Source organism: Elephantulus edwardii, unplaced genomic scaffold (genome assembly GCF_000299155.1).
Source record: "Elephantulus edwardii isolate Elephantulus edwardi_28Jun2011 unplaced genomic scaffold, EleEdw1.0 scaffold00017, whole genome shotgun sequence".
Taxonomy (NCBI): domain Eukaryota; kingdom Metazoa; phylum Chordata; class Mammalia; order Macroscelidea; family Macroscelididae; genus Elephantulus; species Elephantulus edwardii.
The window spans coordinates 26936568-26959034 of record NW_006399767.1 but is presented as its reverse complement, the minus strand read 5'-3'; the positions used below and the strand labels follow the sequence as shown (position 1 = coordinate 26959034).

General features: G+C 42.1%; 1 protein-coding gene across 1 annotated transcript in view; it reads left to right on the top strand.

Annotated features, from left to right (window-relative positions):
- Positions 1–22055, top strand: part of UHRF1BP1 (UHRF1 binding protein 1) — a 78805-nt gene extending 56750 nt beyond the window's left edge. Inside the window, exons 9-21 of the mRNA XM_006882063.1 lie at positions 4817–4903; positions 5414–5584; positions 8304–8443; positions 9032–9173; positions 9396–9589; positions 9934–11390; positions 16918–17114; positions 18992–19146; positions 19228–19378; positions 20476–20738; positions 21269–21377; positions 21484–21590; positions 21930–22055. Coding sequence (XP_006882125.1) covers positions 4817–4903; positions 5414–5584; positions 8304–8443; positions 9032–9173; positions 9396–9589; positions 9934–11390; positions 16918–17114; positions 18992–19146; positions 19228–19378; positions 20476–20738; positions 21269–21377; positions 21484–21590; positions 21930–22055 — 3299 coding nt within the window. The remainder of the gene's footprint in view (positions 1–4816; positions 4904–5413; positions 5585–8303; positions 8444–9031; positions 9174–9395; positions 9590–9933; positions 11391–16917; positions 17115–18991; positions 19147–19227; positions 19379–20475; positions 20739–21268; positions 21378–21483; positions 21591–21929) is intronic.
- Positions 22056–22467: the final 412 nt, after the last annotated feature.

Genomic DNA, 22467 nt, shown 5'->3' with positions numbered 1-22467 from the left:
TTGACATATTTCAGCAAACAGATGAAGTCCTGGATGTGTTCACCAGATTGTGAAATCTACAGGACAACCACTTGGTCAACTGATTGGAAGATATCTGTATTTGTTCTTATTCCATATTCCTAACAGAGTATGGAAATTATCGAACAGTATCACATGCAAGCAAAGTCTTGCTAAAGATTATCCAAAAACAATTTGAACAGTACATTGACAGAGAATTGTAAAAAATACAACCTAGATTTAGAAGAGGCCGTGGCACTAGGAATATCATTATTGATATTGGATGAATCTTGGCTGAGAGCAAAGTATCAGAGGAATATTTGTGTTTCGTTGATTATGCAAAGGCATTTGTGTGGATCTCAACAAACCGTGGCTGACTCCGAGAAGAATGGGAATCTCAGAACACTTGATTTTGCTTATGCAAAACCTATACTTAGACTAGGAGGAAATGGTCGGAACAGAGCAAGGAAATACTGCTTGGTTCAAATTCAGGAAAGTAGTGTGTCAGGGATACATTCTGTCTCAATACTTTTTCAATCTGTGTCCAGAACAGATCATTCTGGAGGCAGAACTTTACGAGGAGGATTGTTGCATCAGGATTGGAGGAAGACTCATCAACAACCTGCATTATGGAGATGACATAACCTTGTTTACTGAAACTGAAGAGAATCTGAAGTGTTTGTTGCAGAAGGTCAAGGACTATAGTCTTCAATATGGATTGAAGCTCACCATCAAGAAGATAAAGATTCTCACCAGTAGGCCATTTGGCAGAGCCAGAATAGATGGAGAAGAGACAGAGCTTATTAATAATTTCAGCTTTTTTGGCTCCAAAATCCACACTTTTGGCACTAGCAGTCAGGAAATCAAAAGACGAATTGCACTGGGGAAGTCAAGGACCTCTCCAAAGTTCTAAAGAGTAATGATATCATTATAGAGACTAATATGTACCTGATCTAGGCCATGGTCTTTGCAGTTACTTGGTATGCATCAGAGAGCCAGACAATGAATAAGGATGACAGAAGAAGAATCAAATGCCTTTGAATTGTGGTGCTGCAGAAAAGTGTTGAGCATACTATGGACTGACAAGAGAACAAACAGGTCTGTCTTGGAGAGGGTGAAACCAGGTTTTTCCTTGGAGGCAAGGATTTTTAAGCTCTGTCTCACATACTTTGGTCTTAGGGCCAGGAGGGGCTAGTCCTTGGAGAAGGACATCATGCTTGGAAGGTTAGAGGTTCAGCACAGAAGATGAAGATGCTGGATGAGCTGGATGGGCACAGTATCTGGGGTAATCGGGATGGGTGTGTTGGGATCAGTGAGGCTGGCTCAGGACAGGGCAAGGTTCAAAGCTATCCTTTGTTGTACATAGGATCATTATGAGTTGCAGTCATCTTGATGACATAACAATAACAACAACTGAAAGATCAGTAATTTGAATCTATCAGCTGCTGCTCTAAGAGAGAGAGATGGACAGCCTTCTACTTCCCAGAAAGTTTTATAGATTTGAAAACTTGGAGGTTCACAGTGAGTCTGAATTCACCTGAGTCAGAGGGTTTGGTTATTTGCCTTTTGGGAATCATGGCAGGTATTATAGCAATAAAAAGAATTAATTCTGTATTATTATTCTTACTTAATAATATTTAATATTTAAACATTTTAAATTTAATATTTAATAATAATAATAATAATTGTTGTTGTTGTTGTTTTGGGTATAACATTCCAGAGAAAAATCAGTTTTCCATTCAACAGTTATCTTCTAACTAGTTAGGGAGTTCTGGTGACCTAGTAGTAAGAAGCTGTGCTGCAATCATGAAGACACATGGTTCAAAGCCATCAGTTGCTCTGTGGGAGAGGATGGACAATATCCGCCTGTGTGATTTACTGCCTCTAAAAACCCACTGGTGGGTCAAGTGTAGGCTGATCTGACTTGACAGCACACAACAACAATAACAACATTTAGTTGTTCTCCTCTCATTCCTAGTAACCATCAAAGAATATTTCTTTTTGTGTGTGAACTCTCTTAACTTTTTATGATAGTGGCCTGATACAGTATTTGTCCTTTTGTGATTGACTTATTTCATTCAGCATAGTGTCCTCCTTGTTCATTCATATTATAAGGTGTCTCATGGCTTCTTTATTGTTCTTTTGTATTCCATAATATTCTGTTGTACGTATATACCCTAAATTGCTTGTCTTTTGAGAGGCACTTAAATTGTTTCCATCTATTTGCTATTTTGAATAATGCTGTGGTGAACATAGGCATATATATTTTCATATCCTGGCTCTTCTTTATGTTATATACCTACTAGTAGGATTGCTAAATCATATATCATTTGTATTTCCAACTTTTCAAAGCTGTGCCATACTTTTTTCCATAATGGTTGTACCATTCTATAATTCCAGCAGCACTGGAAAAAAGTTCTAGTCTCTCTCTATTCTCATCAATATTTGTAGTTTTCTGTCTTATTGAACTTTGCTATTACGGCTGGGGTAAGAAGATATCTCATTGTTGTTTTGGTTTTCATCTCTCTAATAGCTAATAGTCTTGAGCATTTTTTCATAACACCTAAGTTCTTTGGTGAAATTATAACTTTCTTTTTAAAATCTTTTAGTGTGTCTGTTGAATATTACAACTGAAAAAAAGGAAAGTCCTAGTGTAACCACTGTGGAAAACAATATGGTGCTTCCTTAACAAATTAAGAAATTGAAAGGAGGAAGACCATATGATCCAGCAATTCCACTGTTAAGTATATATCCTAAAGAAAGAAGAGTTGCAACACAGATATGTGCACACTCTTGTTCATTGCATCACTGTTTACAATGATAAAAAGATGGAAATAACCTAAGTGCCTATCAGTGGACAAGTGGATAAATAGATTATGACACATACACTTAATGGAATGTTACCAAACAACTAGAAAGTAATGGATTTTAAAAACAGTGTATAATGTGAATGCATATGAAGGATCTTATATTGAGTGAAATTAAAAAAGAGAGCCTTAGTTTTGCAAATTGCCTAACTCTTCAGCTGGCTTTGTGGCTGCTCTTTAGAAAGATTTCCAAGTACTTCCAGTAATGTTTAGATTTTTGTTGTTACTTTGTTATTGTCACTGTTGTTGTTTTTGATTGCCTTCCAGTCGAGCATGACTCATAGCGACCCTATGAACAAAAGGCCTGAAGCTCCTCTGCAACTATCAACATTGATCAAAGTTCATAGTGTTTCTGGAGGCATGTTATTTAGGAAGCGGATGTCACTCCTGCTTCCAAATCCGTGAAAGTATGTTGTTGTTATGTGCCATTGAGTCGCTTGTGATATATAGCAACCCTATGTACAGCAGCTCTGAACCTTTCCCTATCCTGAGCTAGGACGAATTCTGACACATCAACCCACATTGCCCCAGTCACTGTATCAACCCATCTCATCCGGGGTCTCCCTCTCCTGCGCTGTCCATCCACCCTTCTGAGCATGATATCCTTCTCCAAGGACTGATCTCTCCTGGACACGTGCCCAAAGTAGGTGAGGCAGAGCTTCAAAATCCTAGCCTCCAAGGAAAGACTTGGTTTCACCCTCTCCAATACAGACCTATTTGTTTTCTTGGCAGTCCATGGGTATGTTCAAGACTCTTCTGTAGCACCACAGCTCGAAGGCATATGTTGTTCTTCTGTCATTCTCAGTCATTTCCAGCTCTCTGAAGCATAACAAGTAATTGAGAAGACCATGGCCTTGATTAGGCACACCTTAGTACCTAGACTGACAATGTTGCTCTTCAGCACTCTGGAGAGGTCCATGACAGCAGATTTTCCCAGTGCAATTTGACTTTTCATTTCCTGACTGCTGGTGTTAGGAGTGTTGATTGTGGATCTGAGCAAGCTGTAATTGTAAGCAATGTCAATCTCTTCTCCATCTAATATGATGCTGCCAATTGGCCCAGTAATGAGAATCTTTGTCTTCTTGATGTTGAGCTTCAATCCATATTGAAGACTACAGTCCTTGACTTTTTGCAGCAAGTGCTTCAGGTTTTCCTCAATTTCAGCAAGCAAGGTTGTATTATCTGCATATTGTAGGTTGTTAATTGTTTGTTGTTCTTGTTACGTGCCGTCGAGTTGCTTGTGACTCATAGTGACCCTATGTACAACAGCCCTAAACTCTGCTCTGTCCTGTGCCAATCACACTGTCTCTGACACGCCCATCCCGATTACCCCAGTCACTGAATCAATCCACCTCATAGAGGGCCTTCCCCTCCTGCACTGTCCCTCCACTCCCCCAAGCATGATGTCCTTCTCCAAGGACTGTTTTCTCTGAGGCTCTGTCTAACATACTTTGGACATGTTGTGAGGAGAGACTGGTTGTTAATTAGTCTTCCTCTAATCCTGATACCACACTCCTCATTAATCCCTGCTTCCTGAATGATCTCTTCTGTATATAGATTGAAAAGATACAGGGACAGGATACATCTCTGATGCACTCCTTCCCTGATCTTGAATCATGTAGTGTTTCCTTGCTCTGTTCTGAGGACTGCTTCTTGGTCCAAGTATAGGTTTTGTATAAGTACGATCAAGTGCTCTGAGATTCCCATTTACCTCAAGGTTAGCCACAATTTAATGTGTTGCACACAGTCAAATACCTTTACATAGTCAATGAAACAGAGATAGACATTCTTCTGGTATTCTCTGCTCTCTGCCATGATCCATCTGACATTGGCAATAATGTCCCTAATGTCATGACCTCTTCTAAACCCAGCCTGTATTTCTGGTAGTTCTCTGTCAGTGTACTGTTCAAGTCTTTTTCTGGATAATCTTCAGCAGGATTTCTCTCCTACAGGTGTCTCTGCAAATAGATTGATGGGTGGTGCCATGCAGCTTACGTTTCGCAAGATGGCATTTGACTATTACCCTTTCCACTGGGCAGGTAGGAAAATTCTGAGTGGGGATAGTTGTAGCTTGTTTGTAGGATTGAGGGAAGATTCCCCAATTTATCTCTGATTTCTCAGCAGGAACATGCCAAGAATTAGAGATTACAGCACATGCTTAGAGAAGTATTGATAATATGTTTCACAAGAGTATTGTCTAGAAAATTCTAGACCTCACTATTTTTTCACAGTGATGAAAAGAAGTAGGAAAATTACTGCTTTTGATCCTACTTTCTGCTCCTTACTTCCACTAGTGTTAGAGCCTCTCTAATAGTCTGCAGTTGAAGATAGCAGCAGTCAGCCAGCAACTGGGACCTGTGAGGAAAAATCACATGTGGAATTCAGAAGAATTTAAGTCTTGCTATTGGAAATTATTCCTTATATTTGAGAATTCTAGATTAGGGGTGAGAAATCAGGTTTTGACTTGTGATTTTATTGATGGGAAGGATTAAATGTAACAGTGGATCCTGGTCTTAAGCTAAAAGGTTTTTGCTCCCCCGCCCCCCCAGGTGACAGCTGCAAACACTGGGTACGGCACTGTGAGGCCATGGAGACCCGTGGCCAGTGGGCCCAGAAACTGGTGATGGAATTTCAGAGTAAAATGGAGAAGTGGCATGAGGAAACAGGTCTAAAACCACCCTGGCACCTGGGAGTAGACTCCCCCTTCAGGAGGAAAGCAGGTTGGTTGTGAAAAACTAGAGAACTTCAACTCCTTCTCCTCGTGTCAGTCACATTTGAATTATCCCAGCTCTATGCAATTGAGAGACATCAGTGACTTTCTTACAGAGTTCTGTTTGTCTCCACCAGTTGTTGTTGTTGTTATGTGCTGTGGAGTCGTTTGCGACTCATAGTGACCCTATGTATAATAGCCCTAAACCCTGCTCTATCCTGTGCCAATTGCACTGCCTCTGACACACCCATCCCGATTACCCCAGTCACTGAATCAATCCATCTCATAGAGGGTCTTCCCCTCTTGCGCCGTCCCTCCACCCTCCCAAGCATGATGTCTCTGTCCAAGGACCTGTCCCTCCTTGCAACATGCCCAAAGTATGTCAGGCAAAGCCCCAGAATCCTTCCTCCAAGGAGTTGCTTGGTTTAATACTCTCCAGGATGAATCTGTATGTTTTCTTGGCAGTCCAGGGTACATTCACTACTCTTCTCCAGCACCACAGCTCAAAGGCATCAATTCTCCTTCTGTCTTCCCTAGTCTTTGTCCAACTCTCTGATGCATAACAAGTGATTGCAAAGACCATGGCCTGTATCAGGCGCACCTTAGTTTCCAGAGAGACACCGTTGCTCTTGAGTACTTTAGAGAGGTCCCTAACCGCAGACTTTCCCATCGCGATACGGTTTTTGATTTCCTGACTGCTGGTGCCAAGAGTATTGACTGTGGAGCCGAGCATACTAAAGCTGTGAACAATCTCAATCTCTTCGCCATCCATCCTGATGCTACCAATTAGTCCAGTGGTGAGAATCTTTGTCTTCTTGACATTGAGCCTCAATCCATACTGAAGGCTGCAGTCCTTGACCCTCTGCAGCAGGTGCTTTAGGTCCTCCTCAGTTTCAGCAAGCAGGGTTGTGTCATCTGCATAATGCAGATTATTAATAGATCTTCCACCAATCCTGATGCCACAATTCTCCTCATAGAGCCCAGCCTCCCGGATAATCTGCTCTGCATACAGGTTGAAAAGGTATGGAGACAGGACACATCCCTGGCTTACTCCTTCCCAATTTTGAACCATGCAGTGTTACCCTGCTCTGTTCTGACAACTGCCTCTTGGTCCAGGTATAGGTTTCGCAGTAGCACGATTAAATGTTCTGGGATTCCCATTCTTCTCAGAGTCAGCCACAATTTGATATGATCCACACAGTCAAACGCCTTTGCATAATCAGTGAAGCACAGATAGACATTCTTCTGGTATTCCCTGCTTTCAGCTAAGATCCATCTAACATCAGCTACAATATCCCTAGTACCACGACCCCTTCTAAACCCAGCCTGGACTTCTGGCAATTCTCTGCTGATGTGTTGTTCCAGTCGTTTTTGGATAATCTTCAGTAGAATCTTGCTTGCATGTGAAATCAATGATATTGTTCTGTAGTTTCCACACTTAGTTGGGTCACCCTTCTTTGGAATGGGAACAAATATAGATCTCTTCCAGTCAGTTGGCCAAGTGGTTGTTCTCCAGAGAGCCTTCAGTTGGTATACCATGTATTCCTGGGGCCTTATTTTTTGCTATTTCCTTCAAAGCAGCTTGAACTTCTTCCTTCATCACCATAGGCTCTTGCTCAGATGTTGTTGTTGTTGTTGTTGTTATGTGCCGTCGAGTCATTTGCGACTCATGGCGACCCTATATACAACAGCCCTAAACCCTGCCCCTATCCTGTGCCAATCGCATGGCCTCTGACACACCCATCTCAGTTACCCCAGTCACTGAATAAATCTACCTCAAAAAGGGTCTTCCCCTCCTGCGCTGTCCCTCCACCTTACCAAAAATGATGTCTCTCTCCAAGGACCTGTCTCTCCTTACAACATGTCCAAAGTATGTCAGACGAAGCCACAGAATCCTTGCCTCCAAGGAGTAGCCTGGTTTAACCCTCCCCAGGATGAATCTGTGTGTTTACTTGGCAGTCCAGGGTACATTCAATAGTTTTCTCCAGCACCACAGCTCAAAGGCATCAATTCTCCTTCTGTCTTCCCTAGTCTTTGTCCAACTCTCTGATGCATAACAAGTGATTGCGAAAACCATGGCCTGTATCAGGCGCACCTTAGTCTCCAGAGAGACATCGTTGCTCTTGAGTACTTTAGAGAGGTCTCTAACAGCAGACTTTCCCATCGTGTTATGTTTTTTGATTTCCTGGCTGCTGGTGCCAAGAGTATTGATCGTGAAGCCAAGCAAACTGAAGCTGTGAACAATCTCAATCTCTTCGCCATCCATCCTGATGCTACCAATTGGTCCAGTGGTGTGTTATTTCATTAAATTCTTCTGTATCTGCCAATTCCTTTTGATAAAATGACTCAGTATATTCCTTCCATCTTCTTTTAATACTTCCTGGATCATTTACTATTCTGCCTAAAGCATCCTTGATTATAGCAACTCTAGGTTGGAATTTGTTCTTCAGTTCCTTGAGCTTAAGAAATGCTGAACGAGTTCGGCCCTTTTGATTTTCCGACTCTAGCTCCTTGCACATTAGCTGTGGTATTTAAGGGAAATTTGGCATCCCCTTTAGGTTATTACTTTGGTCTTAATGAAAACACAGTTTTAAAACACAATTGAGGAGCTAAATAATGTTCTTCTCTCTTTTCTATGCATTGGATATAGACTTGGGTATTGTATTTTCTTAAATTTTTTTTACGAGAGTTGAATATATCTGATTATTTTTATTAACCTTTTTATTTAGATTCTCTCTCCAGTCCTCAAAAGAATCCCCTTGAAATAAGTGCTTCTCAGGGACGACAGGCTGCTTTTCGGCCCCCAGCATGGAATCGCTTACGCTCTAGCTGCATGGTCGTACGAGTAGATGACCTGGACATCCACCAGGTGAGGAGCCCAGGACTTGCAAGAGAGGGTGGACTGATTCATTTGAAAGGCAGCTAGCACATCATGTTGTTGTATACCGTTGAGTTGGAACCAACCCATAGCTGACTCTCTAGCTGACTTTTAGAGGCAGTTTTAATCATACAGAGACTGCTCATCTTTCTTCCTTGCAGCAGCTGGTGGATTTGAACTTCATGCCTTTGGGATTGCAGTGCAGCTCCTTACCAGTAGGCTACCTTACACAGAATATCATTAGGTTGTAGAATTTGGAGACATGCATCTTCACTTCTGGGTGAATTAATAACTTGACTGTTTTCCTTTGTGTATGTCAGCTGATATCAGGGCTTCAGAATTCCACTACTTTTCCTCTGAATGCCTTACTACAAAGCTTCCACTAAAAAAAAAGCAACTTGTGGGTAGTGTTAGGCAGGCGAGAGAAAGCCTAGAGTATGTGTGAAAGCACCAAGCTCCCCTGTGACAGATCTGGGGAGGATACTAGAGGCTTTTTCACTCTGCTCAGGAAATTGAGTTCTGTTCTGGTGCTGCTGCTGCTGCTGCTACTACTACTGACTGCCTTGTGATTGTGCTTAGGTTTCTACAGCTGGGCAGCCAAGTAAGAAACCATCTACACTCCTTTCCTGCAGTCGGAAACTCCACAACCTACCCACTCAGGTTTCTGCCATTCACATTGAATTTACGGAGTATTACTTCCCAGATAATCAAGACCTTCCAGGTAGGCGTCCAGTCTAGTTATTTCTTTCTCTCCAGTTCATGCTCTTCATGTGTGTCAGCCTTGGGCTCACTACTTACATCTTCATTTGTTTTGAGTTGCTTGCCTCATGCCTTTTCAACAGGCAGTGCCTTGTATGACTGTGTACCTTTGCTTCTACATATACAGTGAAAGGATGTAACTGCTGCTTTGTATGTGGTGATTCTTTTTCCTTTCACTTTCCAGTTCCGTGTCCCAATCTCTACATTCAGTTGAATGGACTAACATTTACTATGGATCCTGTCAGCTTGCTCTGGGGAAACCTCTTTTGCCTGGACTTATACCGCAGCTTAGAACACTTCAAAGCTATTTACAAGTTGGAAGATTCAAGCCAGAAAGATGAACATTTGGATATCCGACTGGATGCCTTCTGGTTGAAGGTAGGGAGTGTGAATTTCTCCCCATAGTTAAACACAATTATAATCTAGAATTTTTTCATTATTTTTTGTTGTGTACCGTCAAATCAGATCTGACTGATACAGGAGGAGATTGTTCCTCCTTCTCCAGCAGAACATCTAGTGGATTTGAACCATGTACCTCTGAGATTGCAGTGCAGCTTCTTGTCACTAGGCCACCAGAGCTCACCTATAATCTAGGATTGTAATCTCTACATTTCATGGAAGAAAGAGCTTCACAGTTCAAATGGCCTGTCACATATGTATTAATGGTGTATTGCTATTATACTCAGATAGACGTTCTGAACTGTTTCATTTTCTCTCTGCAGGTGAGCTTCCCACTGGAGAAGAGGGAGCTGGCTGGACTACAGCGTCCCCAGGCTCTTGTCATCTCTACATCAGGAATGACTGCCACTAATACACGTCATGTCCCACACTGTGGCTGTCCAGATCTCCAGAGCCTCTTCCGAGGTTTTGCTGCTACTGAGTTTTTTCATTCCAGCTATGTTCACTTTCCCAAGGTTCAAGGTGGCTTCAGCCTTTTGCACATGCTTTTTTTGCATCATGCCTTCCAGATGGATTCCTCCTTCCCTCAGCCTAGTCCTCTCTTGCCCCAGAAGCCCAAGGCTTCCCAGGATCTCTGGTCCATTCACTTTGCCCAGATCTCCTTGGACTTTGAGGGAACAGAGAACTTCAAAGGCCATACTTTGAATTTTGTGGCCCCTTTTCCCTTGTCCGTTTGGGCCTGCCTCCCCCTGCGCTGGCAGCAAGCCCAGGCACGGAAGCGCCTTTTGGCTGCAGAGGGACGGCTGAAACCATCAGCCAGCTTCTGCAGCCCTGCCCATTCTGAGGCCCTTGCCCCTGACTCTGTGCCCCATCAGAGGTCAAAAACTGAGCAAGATTTAAAAAGCCTGTCAGGACTTACAGAAGTCATGGAAATTTTGCAAGGAGTCAAAGTTGATGTGGACAGCAAAGGGCCTCTGACAGAGCTGAAGGACGCAGCAGATATTCACATGCTGGTGCACTCCCCTGTCCATGTCCGTGTGAGGCTTGATCACTACCAGTACTTGGCTCTGCTCCGCCTGAAGGAGGTGTTGCAGGGTCTTCAGGAGCAGTTGACTAAGGATACGGAGGCCATGACTGGGACTCCCCTCCAGGACCAGACAGCTTGCATTGGAGTCCTCTTCCCCAGCGCTGAAGTTGCTTTGCTCATGCAGCCTGTCAATGGGCCAGCAGAGGCTGACGCTGGAGGTTCAGATACCACCAGTCTCGTAGACTCAGAACTTTCTCCTTCTGAGGATCGGGAGCTGAAGTCTGATGCCTCCTCTGACCAGGGCCCAGCAAGCCCTGAGAAGGTCCTGGAGGATAATAGCATTGAAAATGTGGATGTATTGCAGGACAGGTCACTGCCTCCCCCTAGTAATGGAGAGCTTCAGCACACAGGTGCACTTGCACAGCCACTGGCAGCTAAGGGTCATGAGGCAGTTGAGTCCCTCCAGGCCAAGAGACTAAGCAGAGCCCAGGCATCAAACTTACCAGCTGTGGGGAAGCCCCCAAGTGGCAGAGATGCTGCTGTGAATGGACAGGATGAGCTTATCCCCTTGAAGAATATTGAGGGGGAGCTATCAAGTGCTATTCATATGACCAAGGATGCTACCAAAGAAGCCCTTCATGCCACCATGGACCTTACCAAGGAAGCTGTGTCCTTGACTAAAGATGCCTTCAGTTTGGGCAAAGATCGTATGACCTCCACCATGCACAGGATGTTGTCCCTACCCCCAGCCAAGTGAGTGGTTCTCTGCCTTTTTGAGGTCACCCCACTGTGTCCTCTTAGCGCTCAACATTCGATTTCAGCACTTATTCTGTGTTCTCTTTTAGATTGGGACCATATGAGAGTGCATCGAATGCCTCAATGTGGCACAGCCTCTGGTGCCTAGTTTAAGGGCAGTGGAGGAATTTTCAAACTCATTAGAGAACATAGGTTGTGCCAGTTATTGCTGTTGTCATGTGCCATTGAGTTGGAATTGACTCTTAGCTGATCATCCATAGGGTTTTCAGAGGCTGCAGATCGCACTGAAGAAGAATGCCCATTTTTCCCCACAAAGGGAGCTACTGCCAGTGGGTTCAAACCATGTACCTTTGAGCTGACAGCACAACTCCTTACCACTAGGCCACCAGAATTCCCTTATACTAGATTTCCTTTCCAAGATTAATTCTGTTCTAAAGGAAGAAGGAAGGGCTAGAAATTACAATAACATCATGAAAAATCCTATGGACTTTCATATACCTTCATATATTGTAGTCTGTTCTTGGACACTTTCAACTTAGCGTTTTTTACTTTCTAGAATCAATTACAGGGACTCTGGTGATGTAGTAATCAGGAGTTGCACTGCAAATCCAAAGGAAAACAGTGCAACCGGCAGTTTGAATCCACCAGCTGCTCTGCAGGAGAAAGATGGATAGTCTCCTTTCACGCAATTTACAGCCCCTGAAAACCCACGGGAGGGTCAGCTATGAGTCCTTCCAACTCAGCAGTGCCCAACAACAGAATCAGTTACATTTTCTGTCCTCAATTCACCCATACTGATACAGATATGCTGTATCTGAATAATCATGCATGATGTCAATATACGGTTTCATTCTTTTTAGTCGGGCTTCTGGGAGTATTTTTATTTTATTTGATCCCCATGATAGTCCAAGGAGATAGCTGATAGGTATTTCTAGTCTCAGATTGTAAATGAAGAAACAAAGGCATTAGATGAGTCCATGAATCCTGTATCTTGTAAGTAGAAAAACCGAAACCAGTCCAACTGATCAGTCTCTGCAAGAAAAAAAAAATTCATCTGTTCTTTCGACAAATATTTTTTTAGCCCTTGCTATATGTCAGTTTCTGTGCCAGGCACTGGATATGCCATAAAGAGCAGCAAGAAACAGAGGCTTGTAGTCAGAAGAGTGAAAAAGTCTGGATTTCCATGAATGCTTGTGACTGTAGGAAAGATAATGAAGACTCAGGCATGTCTTTACTAGGACACTTTGGGATTTAGTAAGCATAATTTGGAGGTTAGTACCTTAGAACTTTTGTCTTAAGTGAATCTAAGCAAAGCCTCTTGTTACTAGTACCTGCTAGTTACTATAGAAAGCATAAGAGTAAGAAAAGAAGAAAACTTAAGGGGCTACATGAAAAAAATCTACTAGCCAACATTTCCTGGTGCTTTCTGTATACCAGGCAGGCACTGTTCTGTATTTTATTATTTACTTCAATTAATTATTATTTTTTTTAACCAAATCTTGCAGTCTGAAATTGACCAAACATGCAGTCAAGATGTGTTACTCAGCTGACCCTCGCGCAGGTTTTCAGAGGCAGTTAATCACACAGGAGATTGCCCATCCTTCTCCCATATAAAGGATTTAAAAAATTATTATTTTATTGAGAGTTTACAGAAAAGTTGGGTTTTTATTCATTCATTGATGCACATTTTTCTCCCTTCCCCTCCTCTCTCCCTCTCCCAGTTCATTTTGTAGTGCACCTCTTGTTCTAGATTGTTAATTGTCATACATACAATACCAAACCATATATTCATTCCTTTCAGGCAGTTCTTTACTTCATCTGTTCCTCTGTAGTGTTCATTATCTAGCCACTCTTTTCCTATTCTTTCCCTCACCCTGGGTCAATCCTATTTTATAAACTCAATTAATTCTTATAGCAGTGTTATTAAGGTAGGTACTAATATCACTCCCCATTTTACAGATGAGGAAACTAAGGCTCAGTGAGGTAAGGAGCTTGCTCAAGATCATACGGCTTTTAAGTGGTGAGGCAAAGACTGAAAGCCACACTTCTCATCACCAATCGGTACTGCCTTTTCTAGATGGAGAAGAGTAAGGGAGATGGGAAAAGAGGAAAGGTGAAAAAGAAGACAGGTGTGTGAAAGAAGCTCCTGTTTAACATTAACAGTGACTTCCTAACTGCTTGGGCCAGTGGCCCCTTCTCAGTCCTGCTCCTCCTGGACGCCTCTGGGACTGGACTGGACATTGCTCGTCAGATCGTAGCATTTGTGGTGCTGCCTGGGTGCTTGCACTTCTCTTTGGCTGCTTTCTTCTTCTTCTTCTGTATTTGTAAATATTCTCCAGGGCTAGATTGTCCATATTCTGACCATTTTTCATAATTCTTATTTTCAAATGCTAAAAGTTATTTGTGTTCTTTGTATTGACAGAGAAGAACAATGGAAAAAAAATAAATATTATGTGTAAAAATAGTATACAGAAGTAGACAACCTTTCTATTTGGGCCTGTGTTTTTCCAATTTTTTTAAATTGGTTTTCATACAATTATTCATATACATTGTGTTTAATTCATGTACATTGTGTTTTATATAATCTTTGTTTACATGTTCTTCTAGTTTTTTATGCCTTTATTTGTGTGTCCATGTGAATGTTTATATATGTGTACACTTATACACAAATGTAATTTTTACAAGAATATTATGTTTCTGTACTCTTATATCCTGCATTTTTCATGTTTTCTTGTGAATATTTTACCACTAATTAGATATTTGAATGCATGATTTTTTTTGTTGTTGTTAGTGAAGACAAAGGTGTTTTGATTTTTTTAAAAAATATGTTTTATTTATGTAGAAGAGCTGATAAATAGTTGTTGGAAAGCCAAAAAAAATCTGTTTTATTTGGGTGAAAGTTTACATATCACAGTGGGGTTTTTTTTCAGGCAATCATTCATAGACGTTATTTACTATTGATGCAGTTAACTTATTACAGTGTCTAAGCAAGCCTTTATAGTGAATACATGATTTGTAATTGTGCCTTATAGTAGAGATGGATGGGATGTATCAGTTATTCAGTCAGTTCATAGTTTGGTTCATTTAGTCTATTTCCAGTTTTCCTAAGGTAGAATGAAAAGTCCTCCAAACCAAATCTGCCACCACCCAGTTGATTTTGACTCAGTCTAACTCTGTGGAACAAAGTACAACTATCTTGTGGGGTTTCTTTCTTTCTGATTGCCCTAATTTCAAAGTTCATCAAAGCAATTGTTGTTTCCAGTGTTTTGGTGGATATGCTCACAGGCGTGACACAGGTTCGAATTCATTAAGTCATTATATAGACTTACATTTTTCGTAACAAAGAAGCCAGTTCTGTCCAGGATCCACTAGCTGTACAACTGTGTTAACAACATTTTTATCAAATCTGGTATCTGAAAAAAAGATACACACAGAATATGTCTTAGGGTTTCTAATGTTGTAATCTCTAGGAAGGAAGAATGCCACATCTTTCTCCCTCAAGGTGGCTGTTGGTTCAAACTGCCAACCTTTTATTTGGTATTTTAGTGCTTAACCATGGACGACCAGCGCTCCCAGCTGGAAGGAATACTGCATTAATGCCTTTTTGTGAATTCTCTTTGTGTATGCTACACACAGCTGAATCTTTGTTTAGAATATAAACCTAGACGTAGAATTATTCAGTCAAGAGCTATAAACCTTTTGAAGATTCTAGATGCATTTGCCAAACTTTCAGAAGATTTGTGCCATACTACACTTTTGAAAAGGGTAACCAGAATAGTCTTTGAAGGCAAGGATGGCAAAGCTTCATCTCACCTATTTTTGGGTATGTTGCTAGGAGAGGCTGTTTCTTGGAGAGGAACATCATGCTTGGAATGATGGAGGGTCGGTGAAAGATAGGAAACCCCTAACCAGGAAGATTGACACGATGACTGTAACAGTGGGGTCTGTTGTTTTAGAGATGATGAGGACGGCACAACATAGGATGGAATTCAGATCTGTTGTTAATAGGATCGTTGTGAGTCATACTTGACTTGATGGTACCAACAACAACAATAGCATTTCTGCGTACTTTCTCTCTAGACTGTTTTATCCATTTCCTTATTTCTGCTGTAGTCTATATTTCTAGTTGTGATTTTTCCCTCCTCTCCCTTGATGTGCATTTAAAATTATTTACTATACATAGCTGCATAGGGATCTCTGAGAGGTATCTCAAAGTTCACATGAAACAAAATTCTCTACCACTTTCTAGAATTGTTCTCTCTTTGTACCATTATTCTCCTACTTATTTAGACTCCACATTATTTACTTTTTATTTCTTCCAGTTCTTTTTTAGGTTTTGGGTGTAATTCTTAAAGCAATCAGTTATCAAACTAAGCATACGTCAGAATTGCCTGGAGGACTTATGAAGATACTGATTTCTGGGCCTCACTCCCAGAGATTCTGTTTCTATAGATCTGCATATTAGGTTCTGTTGAGTCTGCTCTGACACATAGCAGCCCTATGGACAACAGAACAGGTCCTGAGCCGAGCCATCTTCACAGTCACCTCTGCATTTGAGCCCATTGTTCAGCCACTGTCAGTCCATTGTGTTGAGTCTTCTTCTTTTTCACTGATTTACCCAGCATGATGTCTTTCTGCAGGGACTAGATCCTCCTGAAAACATGCCCAAAGCATGTGAGAACAACTTTCCAAGGAATATTCTAGCTGTGTTTCTTCCAAGACAGATTTATTATATTGGCGATCCATGATATACTTAGCCATTCTAATAAATATTCTTTTTATTTTCTAGGGTCTGTATCTTTGCTCATGCTGTTCCTATCCTGTAGAATGTCTTTCGCCTTATTTCTTACATTTATGATCCTTCAATGACCACCTCAAGTACCATCTTTCCACGAAACCATCTTTTTCTCCTCATTCTTTTTTCTCTATGCTATTGCCCAGCATTTTTGGCCTGGGACTTTGTTCCTCTCATACGTGACTTACTACCAATTAGTATTTATTTAAGTGCAGCTCCTTTTACCTGAGAGAGTACAAACTCTTTTTTAAATTTTTTTAGAAATTTTTTATTATATTTTGTGTGTGTACCATCAAATCGAATATGACTGGTACAAGAGATTGAATATCAACTCTTTGAGAACAAGCCCCCTCTTACTCATTATTTTACCCATTCCCCCCACCTCGGTCCTTCCTCTAGTTTGATGCCTGTGTACAGAAGTTAGTAAATATTTGTTGATTGAATCACTTCAGATGCCATTCAGGAGCTCTAGGGATGTAGGTAACTGGTGTCTTCTATATACGGAATAATCCTGACATGTTAACATGCCATTTGCCATGCTGGAATAAGGGGATTCAGAAAAGCCAGTCGTTGAAAAATTGCACGATCACTTATAGGAAGCGTGAGTTGAAGTCACTGTTTATGTTGGCATTTACTGGCTCGACTCAGGGGCAGTGTGTTTCAAGGAGGTGGGAACAGACAAGCCTTCTAAGCCAAATCATTGTTGGGTTTGTTTTTTTTGTTAATCAGGGAGCCCATGGCCAAGATAGATGAGGGCGTGACAGCCCCAGTGAGTGGAGGTGCTGCTCGACTCCGCTTTTTCTCCATGAAGAGGACAGTGTCTCAGCAGTCATTCGATGGGGTCTCGTTGGATAGCAGTGGCCCTGAAGACCGGATTTCAGTGGACAGTGACGGCAGTGATGGCTTTGTGATGCTCTTAGAGTCTGGTAAGTGGAAGTGGGGCTGGGCAGAGTTTGCAAGCGTCCAGAAAGTGATGTTTTGTTACCTGCATTCAGAACAGCAGGATTCCAGAGGAGAGATTTGATAAAATAGACATTTCTTAAACTTACTTCCTGCTTCCCTCCACAGTCTCCTCCCAAGGAAAAGAGAAACATCTTATTAGGTCTGTAGCTATGAATTTATCTCTACATTGACTAGATACTGGTTAGCATATAGCTTTGATCATAAAAAGAAACAGACTAAAGGAGAGACATGTATGCTCACAGACATGTAGTTGTAGCAGTAAACCTAGCTTTGTGGCTGGTATCATTGTCTGCTTCTTTGAGGTGAGAATTGTGAGACTACGGTTAGGTGAATAGGGGGAACAGTCCCTGGATTATTAAAGAGAAGGTCAGTGAAAAAGAGGAAGACCCTAAAGGAGACAGATTGACACAGTGGCTGCTGTCACATGGGCTGCAGCTCAGAGGGTTAGTGAGGGTGGCGCTGGAGCAGCCGGGGTTTTCTCCTGTGGGCCTGGAATTGTTACAAATTGAAAGGGATTTGACAGTACCTAATAACATCAGGTATTCAAAAGTAAAAAGTCACTTTTTAAATTTTTTTTAACTTTTTTTTTCTACTCTTGCTGTGTACCGTTGAATCGAATCAGATCCAAATGATGCAGGAGGAGATTGTTCCTCTTTCTCCAGCAGAGCATCTGATGGATTCGAACCACACACCTTTGGAATTGCAGCACAGCTTCTTGCCACCAGGCCACCAGAGCTCCCTACTAGTCACTTTGTTTGACTGATAACATGAATAACCTTTAGAAATTAAATCATTCACCTCTGGAAGTTATAGTAATTCTTTCATTTTAGTGAAAGTTACTAAACTTACTGAATGATATTTTTTCCAAATAAGATACAAAAAGAATTCATTATTTCTTAGGTAGTGGTACCATGTTTATTTTGTTACAGTTTTTCTTAACCTCTTATGAGTAATTTCAAATATGTGCAGAAGTTTACCAAATCAGCTAATGAACTCTTGTGTACCCATACCTCATGTACTTACCTTTGGCTGTTAAGAGCCTGTACCTCTTGTCGTTTTATATATGTTCCTACCTACTTCCCTTCCTCCTATATTCAAGTTCATTCCAAACATCATGTAATTTTATACACAAATATTTCTAGTTCAGACCTGAAAAGTATAAATTTTTTTCAAATGTGACCAAGTACCGTTATCATACTTAGAAAATTGTTAGGGAGGTCTGGTGGCCTAGTGGCAAGAAGCTGCACTGCAGTCCCAGAAGTGTGCAGTTTGTATCCACCAGATGCTCTGCTGGAGAAGAGGGACAATCTCCTCCTGTGTCAGGCAGATCTGATTTGATGGTACATGCACAAAAAATATAAAAAGAAAAAGTAAAAAAGTAATGCTGTTAGGGAGCTGTGGTGGCTTAGTGGCAAGAAGCTGCACTGAAATCCCAGAGGTGTGCGGTTTGAATCCACCAGATGTTCTGCTGGAGAAGAAGGAGCAATCTCCTCTTCTACCAGTCAGATCCAATTTGATGGTACACACAAAAAAGAATAAAATAAAAAAAAAATTGTTGTTTTTGTTATATGCCGTTGAGTCACCTGCAACTCATAGTGACCTTATGTATGTACAACAGCCCTAAACCCTGCTCTATCCTGTGCCAATCTTATTGTCTCATACACCTACCCCATTTTTTTAATCTAAAAAAAATTAATAGTAATTTTAAAAACTTGTGTCCGATATCCAGTTGGTCTTCAAAGCCCACTTGTCTCTTTTACTGTTGTGGTAAACACTTTATAGATTGGATTTGAACAGGACTTTCTGATTTTTTAACCCATTTGTCCCCTTTCTCCTGCAGAGCCTGGTTCAGAAACTCTTCCAGCAGGATCTCTTCCAAATGTCTTGGGTGATGCTGGTGTTCCCGGAAGCCCTGTTGTGGATCATTTTGGCCAGGGCTCACCAGAGGCCAACAGTTCAGTCTCACCCAGTGGAGAAGACCTCAGTCTTCACCCGGTCAGCTACTCTTCTTTTCTGCAGAGAGTCTGCTCTGAGCTGGAAGCCTGGACTCAGAACTAAGCCAGTCTCCTTTTACAGGTCTCAGTTCTGGTCCTGAAAGTGAACGAGGTGTCTTTTGGGATTGAGGTACGTGGTGAAGATCTGACAGTTGCTCTGCAGGCAGAGGAACTGAACCTCCAGCAGCTGGGCACCATGGGCCTCTGGCAGTTCCTGCACGGACAGTGCCCAGGTGAGGATGGCAGCAATTCCACGAGAGCCAGTGGGGTTTGTCTGGGCACAACAAGAACTTAGCTTTCTCTTGTCCTGTATTCTGAGGGCAGATGCCATAGACAAGCCTTCTTTTCAGCAGCCATTGTGGGGAGGAGGAACTTCCATGAAGTCTGGGTGTAAGTTTCACATGAGCACAATTAAGTGTTCTGGCATTCCCATTCCCAGTGTTAGCTATAATTTGTTATGATCCACAAAGTCAAATCAAGAAAACAAAGATTCTCACCACTGGGCTGATTGGCAGCATCATGATAGATGGAAAAGAGATTGAAATTATTAATGTTTTTAACTTGTTCAGTTCCACAAGCAACATTCTTGGCACTAGCAGAAACAAAAAGACAAATTACATTAGGAAAATATGCTGTCAGGGAGCTCTCCAGAGTGCAGAAGAGCAATGATGTTAGTGTAGAGACTAAGAGAGACTATTGCAATTACTTGCTATGGACAGTGACTAAGGATGATAGAAGAATTGATGCCCTTGAGCTGTGGTGCTAGAGAAGTGTACTGAACATACCATGGACTGACAAGAGAGCAAACAGCTCTGACCTGGAGGAGGTGAAACTAAGTTTCTCCTTGGAGGCAAGGATTTTGAAGATCCATCTCACATACTTTGGGCATGTTGCAGGGAGGGACCAGTCCTTGGAGCAGGACATCATGCTTGAAAGAGTGGAGGGTCAGTGCAGAAGAGGAAGTCCCCTGATGAGATGAATTGACACAGTAATTGAGGTAATGGGGTAGGTGCGTTGTAGATAGTGAGACTGGCTCAGGATAGGGCAGGGTGCAGAGCTATAGTGCATAGGGTCGCTATGAGTCACAGTTGACTCGATGACACATAACAACAACATCAGCTTAGTGAAATGCCTTTGTAGAGTCAATAAAGCACAAGTAGACATTCTTCTGGTATTCTTTGCTTTCAGCCAGGATATATCTGACATCAGCATTGATATCCTTGGTGCTACAAACTCTTCTAGATCCAGCTTGAACTATTGGCAGGTCTCTGTTAAGTTTATAAAGTGTTCAGAACAATCCCTTGTTATTAACTTGTCTTACTTCTCAAAGGTGCAACTTTTCAGGAGTCTTCACCTTTGAAGACTGCCCGTGTCGGGCCAGCTGTGGGCCTTCGCTTTGAGGTGGGACCTGGTGCAGTTGTTCACTCCCCCCTGGCCATGCAGAATGGCTTCATGCACTTTGTGCTTCGAGACTGTGACCTCGAGCTGCTGACTTCAGTACTCAATAGCCTGGGGCCTTTCCTGGAGGATGAGGAGATTCCAGTGGTGGTCCCCATGCAGATTGAGCTCCTGAACTCCCGCATCACCCTAAAGGTAAGAGGAATCTTTGTTTCCCCACCCCCAAACTTTGTTGGGGAAGGAATTCTGACAAAGACAGCTGTTGACTTCTTCTGTTGGCAACATACAGTATGGTGAAGATCAAGTGAGAGAATGCTTACTAGCATTCTTTGTCAGGGTTCTATTCCATTTGCTGTTAATTCCAACTCTTTAGAATTTCCAAGATTGTAAGTCTTTGTGGACACAGATTACCACATCTTTCTCCTGCAAAGAGTATGTTGGGTTTGAGCCATTAACCTTTTGGTTAGCAGCCAAACACTTTGTTGCTGTCAGAAGGTTCTAGGAGGAGGCCTTGTCTGAAACCCTAGCTTTGTCTGTAAGCCATTAGCTTATCTCAGCTTCCATCTCACTGCAGAATGGTTCTAAGTTATGCTCTCTTTTTTAAGAATAGATGGAGAAATAATGACATAAAAGGGTTTCAAGCTAAAAGGTAGAAGGATGCATTTTGTTGTCTAAATTGCTCTGCGCTGGTTGGGGCATAATACGTTTTTCTGTTCTTTTGGCAGGATGATATCCCCCCCATCTATCCAACGTCTCCAGGCCCTATCCCCATCACTGTGGCCATGGAACACATCGTGCTGAAGCGCAGCGATGATGGTGTGTTCCACATAGGTGGTGAGTCAGACCTGTTCTCGGCTCTTCTCTTGTGACAACTTGGGATTGTCTGGGCTTTGGTAGCAGTTTATTAATTAGAACCTTTACTTTCTTCCTCCCCTCCCAGCTGCTGCTCCAGACAGACCATCAACAGAAGTACCTAAAAGTGAGACGATGCAACCCTTAAAAGAACATATGTTTTTGATGCCCACAGGGGAGGCTGTTGGACAGCAGGTGAGGAGGACCTAAGTGTAGAGTATCTTTTCCTTAAGTGCTTAGAGACCATAACAGGGGAAACGGATAAAGCCCAGAAAGCTTTAAATGTTGCTCTGCTGTGCGTCTGAGTGGTCTGGATTCCTGTCACTTGGTCTTCCCTCAGCAGCTCTAGAAGAAAATAGAGGCTGTAAGTCCAGAGTTGAATGAAATGCTTGTTGATCACAGATTCCACTTTTTGGGCTCTCTTTATCATTGACCTAACTTGTGGATTTTTGCTACCTGTCCGCTTTACTCGTTGTTGCTGCAAGGTAGTTTTATCCTATTCTTTTCATTAACTGTGAACTCATTGTTTCTCAGGTCAAAGAACTGCCTGCCCTACAAAAAGAACTAATAGAAACCCAACAAGCATTGGCTAATGCAAACCAAGATAAAGAAAAACTTCTTCAGGAGATTAGAAAATATAACCCCCTCTTTGAGCTCTGACGGTGGCAGCACAGAAGTCTCTGCCAAGGAGAGAGAAGATCACCAGCAATAGCACCACACAGACAAAAGGCTCCATCCACTGTGGACTAAGCCTGCCTGTGATGCTGGGGTGACTGAGGAGTGCTGGACTCACTCCTGGGGGGTGTAAGTAAGCTGTTCTAATGCAGAAGACGGGCCAAGGCATAGTTATACCCCAGGAAATCAGTGGCAGCTTCCTGTGTGGCTCAAACATCATCTCTTGCCTATATATCAAGCCCTGTGGCGCTCTGCACATGAAGTGGAATCTTCAGGGCACTGAAGGGTCAAGTCACCTCCTGGTTTGAAGGCAGAGACATTTGTGTCATTCACACTCTGGGTCAACAAGATAAAATACTCTCCTCCTCATTCACCCACAGAGCCACCAAAGATTCCT